The following is a 17812-nucleotide window of genomic DNA, read 5'->3' as shown; positions in this document are numbered from 1 at the left end:
AAATTTTCTCAATATTACTCTCTGTCCTACCCCTTGTTGACAGCTCTTAGTGCGGAACTCAGTGCGAAACTAGCCCTCAATCGAACGTACCATTAGGTGCGACTTGCTAATGCTAATGCTCTTCTCAATCACCAGTGTACAGTTTTTCGACCTTATCCGCCGAACCCCCTCTTTAAAAGTTTGACATCCGCGATGTAAACAAATCCCTGCTCAGCTTCACAAGTTTGTAAACTTTTTGTAGTTTCCGCGTTCGGCTCGCGCAATCGTTTGGATTATTCTGAGTTTTTTTTGCTGATAAATTACGCAAATGAAGCACTTTTTTTGGTGAACGGGGTGAGCGCCTACCAACCAGGTTTGCAGCCATGTCCGAGCAGTCGGACTCCGAGGACGGCGACGGAAGCTTCCTGACCGAGTCGGAAAGCGAGCACGATTCGACCTGGGGCGAGGACAAGTCCCAGAAGAATGTGGATTATACGGCGACAGCCAAAGAGATTATCTGCGAGAATGTGAACATTACGACGGAGAATGCGCTGAAGCTGAACAGCGGTTACCATAACATGCTAAAGATTTTGAAGAACAAGTTGGAGATATTGCTGGGACAGTGCCAGGAGCGGCAGAAGGAGATTGAGAAGCAGATTGACGAGTATCGGAACGCGAAGCGGCCGGTGGCGAGGAAGTCGCGCACTTCGGGGTACATTTGCGGGCAGCCTTTCTTTAAGGACGAGGATTTGTACCCGGGGCCGCACAATGACGACTATTTGACGCGGAAGAACGTGGGGAAGGAGTTTTTCCCGCTGGATTTGTTCGAGGTGACCGATACGAACTGGACGGTGAAGGACAAGGTGAACATCTTGAAGGGGGTTAAAGCGCAGATTGTGGAGTTTATCGAGCGGGAGAACCGGCTAAAGATTCGTAAGATTGGGAATGGGTTGGAGGCGGAGCGGTTGCGGCGGGAGATTGCGTCGCTTGGGCGGAAGGAGATTGGAGATTTGTGGGAGAAGGTGCTGCGGTTTCCGGAGGAGTATCCGGATCAGCGTTTTGAGATTGATTGGTTGAGGATTTCAAATGTGAACATTAGTGAGCGGCACTCGGTGTCGGCGTGTATTGGGATTTGGAACAATTACATGCTGCCGGGGTTGGTTCGGGATGCTTGGAAGCCGGAGGAGGAGACGCGTCTGGTGGAGGCGGTTGAGCGGTACCAGCGTCAGGATTGGGCGCAGATTGCGGTTGAAGTTGGGGGTCGTTCGGCGTACCAGTGCTTTGTGCATTATCAGACGACGTTTTCGGACATGGCCCAGATTAAGCACGAGCGATGGAGTGTGGAGGAGGATGCATTGTTGGTCAGATTGGTCGACGAGAACCGGGTTGGGTCGAACATTGTCTGGAACAAAGTTGTGGAGAAAATGCCGCTGAGGAACAAAATCCAATGCTACAACCGGTACATGTTCACGCTGATGCGACCGACGAAGAACGCCAAATTTACGCCGGAAGAGGACTGCGTCATAACGGCGTACGTGCAGGAACACGGTGAAGACTTCAAGTACTTCCCGCCGAATCTGCTGCCCGGGCGAACGAATCGACAGATCTGGGCAAGGTACCATCACACGCTCAAGTACGTGAACAAGCACTCCGGATGGACAATCGAAGACGATTACAGCTTGATGAACTTTATCAAGGAGAATCTTACCGACGAGGGACCGCGTAAAATATCGTGGGCCGCCTGCTCGAAAGTTCTCGGCAATCACAGCCGCTTGAGCTGCCGGACACGGTACTACACGATCGAAAAGTTCCTGGAGAAGAATCCGGACGCCACCCTGCTGGACGTTCCCCGCAAGGAGAAGCGCCTGTCGACCGCCGTAACGAACGAAAATTGGATGCAAACCATGGTCGAAATACGCAACACTGAGGACAAGGCAGAAGAAGAGCAAGAGGAAGAAGACGAACTGCCGTCGACGTCGAGCACAGCTCGAGAACCGTCGCCACCACCCCCGCAGGACGCACCAGCGAAGAAGACTCGCGCCAAAAAGGTCATCGGCCTGCCAAAGAACAAGCTTTTCTGCGATACGTTGCGATGCGCCATGAAGAAGAAGCTGTACGAAAAGTTTTTGTACTCGTTCCACTTCCGCTTCGGCGATCAATATCCGGACGTCGAAAACAAGCGCGTTTTCTGCAACCAGCAGGTCATTTGCATCCTCCTCAGCTGTCCAACCCAGTACGAAGCGGTCGCAACCGCCCGCCATAACTTTACCCTGAACGAGCTCAAGGCCCTGCGCACCAGCTTCTCCATCCAACTCAACGCCGCGTTGGCCAACTTCCTGCAAAACTGTACCTCCTGTTTCCTAATGCCTCCGAATTACAACACCATCCTTGGCCTTCGCGGAGTCGTCCTTCACGCCAACTACCCCAAACCACCCCCAAAACCCAGCAAAAAAGAACTCCCACCGCCAACTGACCAATTCGACGAAGCCGGCTATCAGAACGCCCTCCAAGCCTTCCGCGCCCGCTTCCGCTCCATCTTCCTGTGGACAATGCTGCTGGCCCGGCAAAACCCACGCGACGCCGACTTCCAGAACGTGGTCGTCGCAGACGACCCAGGCGCCCAACAAAGCTACGAACACGACTACCAGGCCCAACTGGACGAGCAAATCTCGCTGCAGCAGCTGGTACAGCTGGCCACCGTCCGGCCGGAACAACCACCAACGCCACAGCCCCCACCTATCTGCCAGCCGACGGGCGTTGAATCGCTGCGCAAGGTGCGCATCTCGCGCGCCACGCCCTGCTCCGTGTACGTCGAGGAGATGCGCGATGACGACTCGCTGGACGGGATCATGTCGCCCGAGCATCATCAACCGATCGCGGAAGTATTGCCCTCGGCGTTGCAGTCAACGACGGCGACGACGCAGACGGTCGAGGCGTACTGCCTGGACGAGGATTCGAACCAGCTCAGTTTGGTGTCGCAAATTACCGTCATCAATCCGGGGGATTTGCCGATTGTGGAGTTGTCTCAGCTAGAGGTGGAGCCTCAGGTTGACGTCGCCGACGGTCCGGTGGTTGAGGAATTGCCGAGCCTGGAAGAGGGCGGGGATGAGTTGATGGAGGAGGAGGACACGAGACACGATCCGGCGGAAGAGACGTTTTCGGCCGACGAGGTGGAGGACGAATCTGGACAGTTTGGCGGGGAGGAGGTTGGTGAGCAGGATAGTTCCAACCAGGATGATCAGCTGGTTTCTGATCGTCAAGAGGAGCCTGTTCAGAATGGTAAGTGTTACTGATTATTCGTTCATTTGATTTTGATCGTAATATAAAGGTGCCCCCCCCCCCCCCCTTTCCCCCCTCGTGAACAATTTCCATAAAATAATTTAAATTATCACTTTTGAATTTTCAACTCAAAAACTTTACATTTCATGAGTTTAAAAATTACTAAATTTTAAAATTTTTGAATGCAACTAAACTTTTCTTCAACTCTAAAATTCAATTATTTAAAACTTTTGTAAAAATCAGATTACAGTGTGCTAAAAATGTTATATTATGGTACCATCCATAAACTACGACGATAATTTAGTGGGAAGAGGGTGGGGGTTATCCATGTAGAATAAATAAAATATTCTTTTAGTTTTTTTGTCTGGGATTCCTTAAAAATTTAATTTCCAGGATTTTAGAATTTTTAAATTTCAAAATTTTGATTTCATTTTACTCAATTTAAAATGACAATCTCAAAGATTTTCTAATTTGAACTTTCGAACTTCTAAAGGACGTATTAGACTACGGCAAACAAACAAACTCGCAATTTTTCGCGTTTGACTGTTCACCAAACTAGCAAACTCGCAAACAAGACAAAATGTATGTAAGCTGACGTTTCTGCAAACAAATGTTAGAGAACAAACAACGCAGACAAGTTTGTTTGCCGTAGTCTTATACCTCCTTAAAGGTAAGAACAAGATTGTCCGTCAGGCCTGAACGCAAACGCAAAATTTTGCGCCTGTCATCATAGCCTGCCAGTCATCGACCATTGAACAAAGCAACCCCTGCAGATTGTTCGACTGACAGTTCATGGAAAAATCGAACTGGCACAGCGTTCTGCGTTCACCACTGCGTCGAACGGACAATCTTGTTCTTAGCTTAAGATTCTAAAATTTCAATATCTTATGATTCTGAAATTCAAAAAGGCTGAAAATTTTAAATTCCAGAATCATAAAGTTTTGATATTTTAAGATTTCAAAATTGCGCATTAGGAGAGCATGGAGAAGGTGGTCTTAGCGGGTTGCAGACTGGATTTCGTCATGTTTATGTGATGATTGTCAAGTCCAGGTTGCTTATCAATTGATTGAAGGGAATTAAAACCAATTCCACCAGAACAAGACAGGCAGAACAATGAGAGCCATCCATTGCCGGCCGCTCTCATTCACCGGGGAAGGAGAAAGGATGCGGAGCATGGGGAATTTTTATGCTTGACTTACTTAGAAAAAGGTACCGAAACCCTAGGCTCTTTTAAACGATTCTAGGGTTATAAATTATGAATACCTTATTTTATTTTTAAATTGTAAACTATTTTTCCATTAAAACACTCTAAGTTTTTAAAGTTTTAAAATTTAAATAACCTTTTTTTTTAATTTGAAATGATTGTTTTATAGATTTTAGCATCCATTATTAAAAAAAATCATTTATAAATCCTAAAAGAATCCTAAATATTTCAGTTAATTTATTTTTTTTTAATTTTAATTCCTTAATATTTTAATTTGCTAGATTTTAAAATTCTTAAAATAAATATTCCATAATTCTCGGGTGAGTTTTCAAAAAGCCGTAAGAGCCACCGTGACCTCTAACACTAATTTTCGTTTTTCTCGAAAATGAGACAAAATTTCATTTATTTTCAATTTGGGGCACTTGAAGGACGTGTAAATGAACAATCTCGAGCGTTTTTGATATTAATTTATCATAAGTAGGTCGAATACCGATTTAAAAAGGACTTTGTTTACCAACGGCTCTTACGGCTTTTTGAAAATATATCCGAGAATTGTTGAATTTATAAGCGCTGAAAACTTAAAATTTCTAAATTTTGATGTCATCAATTTAAAATTAAGTGTAAAGAAATTCAACGAAGTGTAAAAAAAATCTATTTTATTATAAAAAAACTTTACTTAATCCACCTTTAGGTGGTTGGCGCCTTCCTCACATTTAAAGGGTGCTATCCAAAATGCAAAAAGTGCGTAAATAACACTTAAGTGCTTATAACTACCTATCCAACGATTGGTCGCATAAGAGATCCGGACAGCATTTTCATCAAAATATCTGAGATCCGGCCTCGAAAAAGTGCGTAAATAACACTTAAGTGCATATAACTTTTGATAGGGTTGTCAGATCTTCAATGTTTTAGACGCATTGGAAAGCTCTTTAAATACCTATCCAACAATAGGTTGCATGAGAGTTCCGGACAACGTTTTCATCAACATATCTGAGATCCGGCCTCTAAAAAGCATATAAATAACACTTAAGTGCTTATAACTTTTGATAGACTTGTCAGATCTTCAAAGTCTTGGACGCGTTGGAAAGGTCTTTTAAATACCTTTCTTAAAATGTATAGCATGACGGGTTTTCTTACAAAAACCACCCTTTTTACAATCTTCCGGACTTTTGTTAAACTCGTTTTTTTAGCATAACTTTTGAAGTACTTAACTTAACTTTATCATTTTTAATAGCGACTTATGGGACCCCAAGACGGATCGAATGACGCCAAAACGGACAAAATCGGTTCAGCCAATGTCGAGATAATCGAGTGACAATTTTTTGATCAACATCCCACCACACACACAGACATTTGCTCAGAATTTGATTCTGAGTCGATAGGTATACATGAAGGTGGGTCTAGGAGGTCTAATTAATTAGAATTAGAATTGTGTTTTTATTAGAATTTAACAGTTCTGCTCCAGGATGTTACATTTGCAATTCAGAGATTTGGAGAACCTTTCAACTGAGATCAATTCATAAGCCTTTGCAGGGAGGATACATATTTCTAAGTTTAGATTTTGCTAACTGGGTGTTCTTTTAGGGAAAATAAATTTTGAGAAAAAACCCTAGATCTATGTTTGGCTTAAAAACTAATATCACAGTTGTTGACGGAGGAGTGCTTCGATGAGCGGATTCGTTGACATCCCACATGAAGTCCTGAAGGTTCTCGTTGCCTTTTCGATGCTTGCGTCGATGGTGTCGACGCCGGCCAGCTTGTGTAGATCGTCGGTCGGGTACCACGGGTCCAGGTTGTGCACCATCTTGAGCAGCTTGTTCTGCTTCACCTGGAGTCGCTTTCGGTGCGATTTGGCGCAGTTGCCCCAGACCGCAGCAGCGTAGGTCAGCATTGGACGGATGATGCACTTTATCACTAGCGACTTGTTCTTGATGCTCAGCTTCGACCGCCGATTCAGCAGGGAGTAGAGCGCTTTGGTGGACCGATCCACCTTCCCGATGATGTAGTTCACGTGCTTGTCGTACTTTAGCTTCTTGTCATGCACCACACCCAGGTACCTGACCTCGTCGTCCCACATCGCAGGCTGGCCATTGACGCTGATCGATCTGCGGGGAAGGTGCCGAGCAGCACGCCTCCTGGTGAAGAAGATGGACTGGGTTTTCCCAGCGTTCAGCTTGATGCGCCACTTCCGCTGAAACTCCTCGAGGTTGTTCTGTGCCGCTTGTAGGTGGGTGACGACGATCTTCGGGTCCTTATCCGATGCCAAGTATGCAGTGTCATCCGCAAAGAATGCGTACGACACTCCATCGATCATCGGCACGTCGGAGGTAAGGATGTTGTAGAGAGTCGGGCTCAGCACTGATCCTTGGGGCACGCCGAAGGGGATGTTGTGGACGGAAGAACGCTCGCCATTCACCGTCACCGTAAACGACCGCTTTGTCAGGAACGACTCGACGATCTTGACCAGGAACGGCTGGAGGTTCGAGCGGAAGAGCTTGTAGACCACGGCGTCCTGCCACACGGAGTCGTAGGCCTTTTCGACGTCGAGAAGGATCATGCCGGTCGACTTCCCCGCCAGGAAACCGCGCTTCACCATCTCCGAGATACGGGCGAGTTGGTGCACCGTTGAGTGCCCCGGCTTGAAGCCGAACTGCTCGTGTGGGATGAGTTGCTCCGTCTCTAGGTGACGGTTTATCCGGGCGAGGATCACCCGTTCCAGGAGTTTGCTTAGGCTGCTCAAAAGGCTGATCGGGCGGTAGTTACCTGGATTGGTTATGTCCTTGTTCGCCTTTGGGATGGCGATCACGTTCGCGTGTTTCCAGCCGGCCGGAAAGTAGCCCAAGGCCAGGCAAGCGTTGAAGATTTTGGTCAGGACGACCAACCCTTTTCTTGGCAGCTGCTTGAGGCACGTATTCCGGATTCCATCTTGCCCCGGAGACTTTCGGTTTTTGAGCTTGCTGATGATCGCCTTGACCTCTTTCGGCTTGACAAGGGCGGCCGGAGGCACGGGAGGAGTTGTCGCTCGGATGTGGCCAAGCGCGTTCTCCACAGCGACCGATGTTTCGGGATCACCTGGTTGCTCGTTGTTGTGGGCAGCGGCGATGCACTCGCGAGCGCTTCGGCTTTCGCTGAAGGGCTCGCTACGAGGTCTCCGTTGACGTTCAGCGGGGGGCTGTACTTGACCGTGTTCCGGAGGTTGCGGGTAAGCTTCCAGAACTTGTTGCTGCCGTTGTTCAGCGTCCTTAGCAAGGAGCCGAAGTTTTTGTAGCGGTGTTCGGCGCTTTTGGTGCTGATGACGTTGTTCAGGTGGGTCACCACCGCTCCGATGAGCGGGTCCCGTCTTCGGATGAACTGTCTACGCCGCACGTTCCTCAGCCGGATTAGCAGCTTCAGCTCGTCGGGAATGTCCTTCTTCTGAGGTAGGATCCTACGCGAAGGGACAGCGGCTTCCTCAGCTGCTTTGAGGATGGCGGTGAACTTGTCGATGGCGTCGTCGATTTTCTCCGAGCGATCCAGATCGTTGATCCAGCTTGCGTTAAGGTCGACCTCCCGCTCGATCGAGCGAGCAAATGTGCTCCAATTCGCTCTGTCGAAGCATCGGACGAGTCTTCCAGCCGGGGCGACTGGAATGTCAGCGTCGATCGTAAAGGTGACCGGCAGATGGTCCGACGACAGTTCGACGTGCGTTATCGGCTTCGACATCTGCACCAGGTTGTTAGAGATGACCAGGTCCAACGTGGAAGGCCTCCCTCGTCCAGCGGGGCAGCGGGTGGGAGTATCCGGAGCGTGTATGTAGATGTCCTTGGACTCGTACTCTTGGTGCAGTATTTGTCCTGCCTTGTTGGCCCTGGTGCAGTTCCACATCCTATGCCGCGCGTTCAAATCACCCACCAGGAAGACTGATCCATCGATGCTGCTGAGCTGCCGTATTTCGCGTCGGAACTGACAAAGCGTTGCCCTGCGTGTCGAGCCAGGGTAGTAAACAGCAACGATGTTCACTGGTGCGGGATCCACATTGATCGTGACCCCAACGGACTCGATTGCCCGGGTCGAAGTTTCGAGCTTGGAGTACTTTATCCCGTTACGCACCAGAAGTGCAACTCCTCCCCTCGAGCAGCATCCAGCGAGTTACGGTCCGCGCGAACAATGGTGTAGTTTTCGTGGTACACCGAGTTGTTGAGCTGCAGCCAGGTCTCCGTGATTGCAGCGATGTCGATTTCGTGAGCTTCGAGGAAGTGGAAAAATTCCACAACCTTGTTGCGGATGGAACGGCAGTTCCAATTCATCACCTTCAGCGAGCTAAGGTTGGCCATTATAAACAAACTTGATAATGAGCTCGCTAAGGGCGAGGAATTGCATGGCCTTCGACTGGCAATTCGAAAGCCTAGTGAAGAGTTCACTGGCTAGGCACATGAACTCCTCGACGGTGAACAAGGTTGACGACTCGGGTTGGCCCTGCACGGCTTGCGAGTACGAGACCCCAGGATTCGCGATGCTGCCGAGCAGCTGGCTCAAGTCGCCACCCAGTGGCCGTGAGGCAGGCGCAGGAACTGCAGACACCTTCGGAGCGTTGCTTCTGCTGGCGGGACTCGTCTTCTTCTTGGCCTTCAAGTCCTGCAGGTACTTGAGGCGGGTGGGGCAACCCTTGTAGTTCGCTGTGTGGTTTTGGCTGCAGTTAGCACAGCGGATTTGTGAGCGGTCGTCGTTGACCACGACGTCGGCTCGCGCGGGGAGTACACATGCTGTCGTCTGGTGGCGCTCGCCACACTTCACGCACTTGGCCTCCAGATGGCAGTTCCTCATCCCGTGCCCGTACTGCTGGCACCGGAAACATTGGACAACATCCGACTTCTTCTTGGAGTAGTGCCTCCAGCGAACGATGACGTTGAACAGGGCCTTGATCTGTTGCAGCTCCTGGAGTTTCACCGTTCCTTTATCGAACTGCAGCAGGTACAGCGCGTAGTCGCCGTGTTTCGACTTCCCCATCTGGCGGACGCTGGTGGGGCGCAGAAAAACACTTTCGAGTTCCAGTTTCACGTCTTCGACGGGGAACACAGGCAGCCCGGAAAGAACAATTTTTACCGGTGTTTCGTCGCTGGTTCCGTGCGTATAAAACTGGACGTCGGAATTTTTCAATTTACTCACCACAGCAGTGAAGTGAATTTTAGTCGACACCCTGATCTGGATGTGACCTTTGTTTACCCGCAGGTGGTAGTCGTCGATGCCCAGTTGGGTTGTTGACAAAAGCCGGTTGAGTGCCGGGACACTGGAACCGTAGACAAAGATCAGCGGACATCTCACCTTGGTGGGTACAGGGACCGAGTTTTTCACAACACTACCAACGGCAGCACCATTACCAGCGGCAGCAGTTTCCCCATCGCCGCCATTGTTGTTGTTCTCCTCATCGTCGCCGGAGATGTCGAAGTCAAGCGCCTCGTACTGGTTAAACGTCGGGAAACCACCAGTGCCTCCTCCGGGTTGGGTGCCAGGACGATGATTGTTGAGCTGGACCGAAGTCGACGAGATTCCGCCGAGCGAATTTCTTCGATGGCGCCTTGAAAGCGGGGTCGTCACGGCGATTTCCTGCTGCTGTTTGCGGACCTTTTTGTAGTTCACCCGCTGCAGGATCTGCGACGAACTGTCCCGTGCGGGTGAGCCTTCGCCGGGCAGCGGCGGCGGCTTGGGCTGCTTTCTTTTCCCCAGGGTGCTGGCGAACACACCGGGAGCGGTAATAAATTAACTTTTCGCGAGAGCTACTTATTCGACACGATGTTAGCACGCCGAAGGTGACAGCTCGAATGGTCAAGGTCTAATTAAGAATTTCGTTTTTCGAGTGATTTTATAGCCTTTCCTCAGTAACGCGAGGAAGGCAAAAATCAGTTCCTTAAAATTTATTTTTTTAAGTAAATGCTGAAATTTTAAACTTTTCGTCAATAAAAATTAAGATTATAATTCTAATTTTCAACAAGTGTTCACGATAAATTTATATGTTCCGATATGCTAAAATTGTAAAGCTATAATATTGTAAAATTTAGAATTGTCAAATTCAGAAATTAAAAAAAAAAACAAAATTCTGGTTGAACTCATTCTAAAATTCATAAAAAAAATTCCTATTCCTATGTTTCCGTAGTAACATTTCAATAGGGCCAATCTGCGTTTGTAAACAAGCAGTCTATCCCTTTCGCTCAAGTGACAGTTCACGTCAAGTAAGAGGGGGATAGACTGCTTGTTTACAAACGCAGATTCACCCTATTGAACTGTTGCTACGGAAATATAGGAATTTCATATCAAAAACTTATTTTTTTTTTCAAATTCCATATTTCTAGAACTCTTTAGTTAAAAAATTGTACGCTTCTAAAATTCTTAAATTTGGAACTTCTCTTTTTTTTATTCCATGTTTCTGAAATTTACACATCGCAGGAAAAAATATTAGAAATCCGATAATTTTTAAAGAGACCATCCATAAACCACGTAGGGTATGGACAATTGTCCACGAAGGGGGGGACGGCTTAACGAGTCTGCACCAAAATTTTGAGCCAATTTGGTCAAAGCGGTGTTGAGATATCGTGGCACTTGTTTTTGGAAATTCTAAACTAAAATATCTATATCTCGGCAATGGTACATCCAAATGTCTTCATTTTTTTTTTAATAAACGAAAATGTATATTTTAATGCCCTGCAAAAAGATTTTAAAAAATGTTTAAATAAGTGCTCATACCAACCTCTGTCATTTTTGACGATTTATCTGTATGTAGCCCCTTAAACTCTGCAAAATCTTAAGTTATAATTTTTTCAATTTCTATAATTCTAAAATTTGGAATTTGGATTTTTTTTATAATAGGGTTCTAAAGTCCTATGACAATGTTTATGTACAACGGTAAAAAAACACGATTAAAAACCATTTCTGAATTATTTTTTTACCAACTCTCCAAAATAAAGGAGAAAGGGGGGGGGGGGGGCTGTAATTGAATTTAAAAGTTATGATATGCCAACATTAGGTGAACGATGGAATTGCATGCTGTCTCTCTAGTCTTAGTTAACAATGTCTTATGAGTTGTATATTTCAGTAAAAAGTTTGTGTGCGCGTAAGCAAAAAGACCTGGCCTTTGAGGTTATGCAAAAATCACCCTTTTTTGTATCTACAAAAAAAGCTTTTTCATGGCATAACTCTAAAAGTACTTCACTAAACAGATCAAAATTTAATAGAGTTTAATTTAATAGGGACCCCAAAACGAACAGAATAAGGCGGATCCGGCCAAAATCGGTTCAGCCAGTTCTGAGACAATCGTGTGGAAAAAAATCATGTCTACACACATCCACACAGACATTTGTTCAGAATTTGATTCTGAGTCGATAGGTATACGTGAAGGTATATCTAGGAGGTGTATTTAAGAAGTTCATTTTTCGAGTGATTTTATAGCAGGTCTGCCCAACGTCCGGCCCGCGGGCCGGATCCGGCCCTTGAAGCCATTTTATCCGGCCCGCGACGGCTTTTCAAAATAATTCTATGACCGGCCCTTAAGGCTGTTCATAAAATATTAAATAAATAAATTGATTGTCTGAATTAAACATATAATCTTAACATCAAATTTTATAATATTGTAACAACATTCTTCATGTTTGAATTTAATTCTTGTAATTTCAACATCGATATTTCCAAACTGAAAAATTTTGCAAGAAAAAAAAATGATCCATTTCGTAAAATTGTGAAATTTATTAAAAACTTGGATTGTTGTCCAAAAATGTACAAAAAGACACTAAATTTAAATTTCTCTCGGTTTCTACTGTGTTTACTTCAAATCGAAGTTTTTTTTTCTATTTTCTATATTTTTAAATAAATAAGTAAACAAAAGCTAATGAATTTTTCCAGAACAACTTTTCAGTGATAAAGTTTTTTTTTTAATGAAGCAAAGCAAATTATTCATACTGAAAATAGATCGCGGCCAATATTTTAAAAATATAAAAATAATGTCTCAATGGGGCATGAAATAAGAGAGCAAAAATATATTTTTTTTATAAATCCTTGGGCATGAGTAAGGACCTCGACGCCGTTAGCAATGTTGGCTTTAAAATAAAATTTCGTGATAATATCACTTCCCCCCAGCCAACATTTTTGCCATGCGAAGCGGGCCTCGACGCTGTGTCTAGGTTTAATTCCTAGCTAGGAGCCATCAGTGTCTTAAGAGGTGGTCCCAAGGCCGAGTAGGAGTTCATGAAGCAAATTAGTCGTCTCCCACCCCTTTTAAATTGAAAAATGAACTCTGAAACCAGCGCTTACTCACAACAGAAACAGAGGCCTCTTCTAGGCATTGTAGGATAGAATAGATTTTGAAATTTATTTAAAAAAATATTATTACGTGGCATTTTGATATGTCAAAATTTCCATAGAGTCTCGGTCAATCAATAGTGCGATGATATCGGACAAAATTCGTTAATCTGTTGAACTAACGGTTTTCGGATTATGGTTGTATCGACCATTGTTGCGAATCGAGGGTCTACTGGAGCCTTGACGATCAAATGGAGCCTAACATTTCAAAAGGGCGCATGGGTTTTGTGAACAGGAGTGTGTCTCCTTCACTCAAATGACAGTTTACATAAGGTATAATAGAGATGCACTCTTGTTTGCAAAGCTCTATGCCCTAATGAAATGAATGGCATGAAATAGTCGTCTTAATTACTAGTGTTCAACTTATGAACTGTTCATTTATGTTTATTGGTTTTGGAAGCGGCAAGACTGGTTTAAAAACAAGATCCTTTACCTTATTTGGCGTTATAATAAAACATTCGGGGATTTGAGATTAAATTTACTTTCAGACAGTTTAGTTTAGGTTGTTGATTAAAGTTAGATAGTTTTCCGTGGATGAATAATTGGACTTAAATGATTAGTTGATTTGAACGAAGTGTAACATTTCATTGGCAGATCTGTTTCTAGTTGTAATGTACGACAAGACTATTGACGGACGTGACAGGTCGGCAGTTAGTTTTCATCTTTTTTTCTCTAGTATTTTTATTTCCTTTAAATTTGGAATACATCATAGGTTTCTTTTGTATAGATCTCCGATTAGTTACATTTTCTTATTTAATTAACTAATAATTTAATTTATTCCGGGCCTTCTTACTTTGAATCACAATTTCAGATTTTCTTTATTCAGTGTTAAACTTAGATTACCGTAACTGCTCAAATCATCCAAGTTCTTACTACTCACATCAACACTAATTTTCTTTCACCTCCCCCCTCCCGATCCCCTATATCTTCCGGTGGTGTTCATTTGGTATGCAATACTAGTTCGGCCACTACCCTTTTTTCCACAAGAAACCGGACTTGGACTGACTTGAGGCCGCGTCCCCCACCTTGCTCCGTAAAACGAAAACGAAAACGAAAACGAAAAATATATTTTTCATAAACCTTGAATTTAACGAATTAATAATGATTTAATACATATTTTTACACTTTTTAAATTTAGTTTGTGTTTAAAATCATTTAAAATATTTTTTAAAATATTTGAATAAAGGTGCACAAAAACGCAAAAAAGTTTGTTTTTTAAAAGGGATATTCGAATCCAAATTTCGTTTGAATAAATTTTATCATGTCTCATTGATTTTTTATATCGTAGTATTGAGGAAATTAAACTTAAAAAATTGCAAAGTCCATTGAAATTTGATTTTTTTTTAAATAAAAATTGCAATTGTTAAAAACAATAACTATACAATTTTAAACAAACAAAAATTAAAATAACTCAAATAAACTCATTTTTGAATGTTATCCTTGTTTTTCATTCTTAAAATCAAGATTTAGGAATATTATTTGCAACACTAGTTCTTTTATTTATGTTCTTTAAAAGAACCCAATAATAAAAATTGAACAAAAATGTGTTAACTTCTTCAACTTTTATCAAAAATTAGTTCCGGCCCGCCACTGCTTCAGAAACATCAGATCTGGCCCGCAGGACTAAAAGGTTGGGCACCCCTGTTTTATAGCCTTGCCTAAATGAGATGAGGAAGGCAAAAATTATGAATTTTTTTTTGAAATTCTACAGGTCTGGAGTTTTTTTTAAGGTTCAATAAATCAAATTTTCAATTTTTGCTTTTTGGGTGTTTTTAATACCCCTGACTCAAGGCGGTTTCAAAAACACCCAAAAAGCAAAAACTGAAAATTTGGTTTATTAGACCTTTTCAAAAAAAAAAAACTCCAGAAATCTTAAATTTTGAAATCCTTATATTTTTAGGTTATTATATTTAGATGATTTCAAAGATTTGATATTTAGATGATTTCAAAGATTTGACAACTTTTTGAACTTACCGTAATTTTGACAAATTGAGAATAAAAAGACAACAAATTCCTTGGTTTCTGTGCACCCTTAAGGATTTTTTCAAATTTTCATTGAGTTTCTAACTTTTTTTTTGTTTTTTTTTATTTTTTCAAATGAAAAAAAAAAAAAATACTTTTTTTATTTTGAAATTTGAAGTGACCTTTTCAAATTTTCAAATTCTTGCAAATCAGTACTTTAGACTGTCTTATTTTTTAGCCAGAGAAAAATTACATAAAAATCGTCGAAGATCGTTTTTAGACAACCGATCGAAAACTTTAAAATAAAAACACTCAGTCATCTAATTCAACAAAAATCCTCCTTTCAGAACCAATCGAGCTAACGACGACCACCTCATGTGACACCTCCCAAGCAGAGTGCACCGTCGCAGCAGAACCACCGTCCGAGCCCCACCATGAGCCGGATATTGGCGCCGAAAACGTCACCATTTCTTCGACCAGTTTGGCCCACGTGACGGCCGTCACGAACGTGGGCGACTTTGTGATCGAGGAACTCGAAGAGACCGAATACTGCGAGGAGGTCGTCACTCAGACGTCCTGCGATGAACCGTTGGATCTGCACATGTCACCGGTGGCAAACGCGGTGGAAGGACCGGCGGCGTTTGAGGAGGAACCGGTACCGACTGTGCGTGCGCCGCGCAAGACCTACAGCCGGGCAGCGGGTCGAAGCTCGCAGAGGCTGAGCGATCGGCAGGAGCAGGTGGTGGTGAAGCCGGTGTCGCACGCGTGGCGTTGGACGCATTTGGACGGGGAGGATGAGGTTGAGATTGAGGGCCATCGTGAGCTGTGGGAACGGTGCGATCCGGCGCGGGATGAGTTTCGAGTGGTGCAGAGCGATTACGCGACGGATTTGGCGGAGCAGCAGCGGGACGAGGTGATCGTGATTGACGATGAGATTGAGATTAAGGAGGAACCGCTGGACGTGGAGGAAGATCATTTGATTGACGTGCAGTTACCTCCGGAAGAGAACCAGGTGGACGAGTCGACGATCCAGCAAATCATACAAACTGCCAGCAACATACTGCGAATTTCGGAAACGTACAGATTGGACCAGTCGTGTTTGCTGCCGCCACCACCTCCACTTCCTCCACCGCCAGCTCCGGTGCCGGAACCTTTGCCAACCTGCGAATCGTTCCGTTCGGTTCAATCGGGTCCGCTGGTGGTGCAAACGCCGTCGCGGATCTTCGACGAAGAGTCCAACTGCTACTACTACGTGGACGAGGTCCAGGAGGAATCGGGCATGGAAATTACCGGTCCAGAAGTGGAGATAAATCCAACCGAAAAATCAACGCCCTTTGCGAGTCAAACGCTGGAAGATCTGCTGCAAGACTCGCTCCAAGCGACCTACGCTGTGATGCCTCAGTTTGCCACCCCTCAACGGGTCGTTGAACCGTTCGAAGCGATTCCAATCACGAGGACCCCCAACCGGACGCAGAGTACCTACGGAGGAAGAAGAAGTAAGCTCACAATGATCCCCTTTACCTTGACCTCACCAACTAACCTCACCCCATTCCTTTCAGCTCGCGCCATGGTGGCCATGGAGGAAATGTACTCACCGGCGCCTCCGATCAACCGGCCCAAGCGACCACCCCGCGAACCGGAGATCGCAAACCCAGCCGCCAAGCACAACATGCAAGTTAAAGCCCTCACCCAGCTGGACGCCCTCAGCAAACAGTCCCGTCATCCCCCCAGACCATCGTCCGCCCTCTCGATGGACCAACTCGTACTCCTTGAACCCACGCCAACTCCCAAAAAGCGACCCCACTCCTCCCAGCAAACCCGACCCCCAAAACCCAAACGAACCCGCACTCAACACCTCCACATCGAACCGGTGCTGCCAACAGCTCCGACCATCAAGCAGGAACCGCTGGACCTGCTCGCAAACGCCGAACAGGCCGACTTTAGCGCCGTCGACATCATCGACGCCCTAAACAGCATGAGTCAACGCATGAAGCAGGAGCGGCTCAGCGACGACGACGACGACGGCGTGGAAGACGACAAGAGTTCAATCCAGCATCTGGTTCCAACGCCGCCGCCGCCGCCACCTTCAGTTAAAACGACGACGACGACCACCGAGAGCCGATCGGTGATGCAGAAGATGGTGCGGACCATCATAGAAACGTCGGCGGGCCGATCCCGGATGGACGTGCACTTTAAGGTCGCGGGTGTAACGATCAAGAAGGTGCAGCAGCGAAAGTGAGGCGTTTGATTCATTGTGGCGCATTTCTAAGTCATTAGTTTGAACATGTGAGTAGCGATTAAGGAGACGGACTTTGCTCGAAATATACTTTGTTTGAGACAGTTTGATTCACGATCGTCACTTGCAAGGGTATCCGAAGCAAATCCTTTAAAAAATAATTCTACAAAGTTTAACGAAAACATTTAACTCGCCTTGCTTAGCCCCTTTGTATGATATTCTCGATTTCATTGGTAGGTTTTCAAACGAATTTTAGCGCGCCAAAATCAAGAAAGAGAATGTGAGTATGTGTGAGTGCACCAAAACGGTAAACTTTCTGTGCATGCGACTGAAAACTTCATACCTTCTCAAAAATCGGCTCTCTCCATTTCTCTCCCTCTCTGTTTCTGTGTTCTCTCTTTTTAAACTCTCTCTTATTTTAATGCAGGGTTGCCAAGATTAGTTTGAAATGTTTATTGGTAGGGTGTCACAAAATTGGAATTTTGCGAAGTGTGTAGCTGGATTTTCTGCACTGCAACTGAGCCTAGAACTGAGCACATTGCTGAGCTCGTTGCTGAGTGTTATGTTCAGTAACGATATTCTCGAAAAAAAAACTTTTTTTTAAATTAATATTTTTAGATCAAGTAAGAGCATTTTTGAATTCAAAGTTTGAGCTGTTCAATTCAAAAACCGACAATAAAGAACAACAACGTGTGATCCGGTTATCCGAAGATTAGATTGTCCAAATCTAAATAAAAATGTTTGCGATGCTAGCCCGCATCTGACCCGCCGCTTATTTCGATAGTTGTTGGTCGTTTCCAACGACCGATTACAGTAAGGAACTGACC

The 17812-nt window shown here is 45.0% G+C and overlaps 1 protein-coding gene across 1 annotated transcript; it reads left to right on the top strand.

Annotated features, from left to right (window-relative positions):
- The first annotated feature begins 215 nt into the window (after positions 1-215).
- On the top strand, positions 216-17095 carry LOC6041234. Its single transcript, XM_038260098.1, has 3 exons — positions 216-3258; positions 15097-16245; positions 16309-17095. Exons 1-3 carry the CDS (start codon positions 363-365, stop codon positions 16986-16988), a joined length of 4725 nt encoding a protein of 1574 aa, XP_038116026.1. The 5' UTR covers positions 216-362; the 3' UTR covers positions 16989-17095.
- The last annotated feature ends 717 nt before the right edge of the window (positions 17096-17812 follow it).

Source organism: Culex quinquefasciatus, chromosome 3 (genome assembly GCF_015732765.1).
Source record: "Culex quinquefasciatus strain JHB chromosome 3, VPISU_Cqui_1.0_pri_paternal, whole genome shotgun sequence".
Classification (NCBI taxonomy): Eukaryota; Metazoa; Arthropoda; class Insecta; order Diptera; family Culicidae; genus Culex; species Culex quinquefasciatus.
The sequence above is the reverse complement of the archived record's forward strand: the minus strand, read 5'-3'. Positions and strand labels throughout refer to the sequence as shown.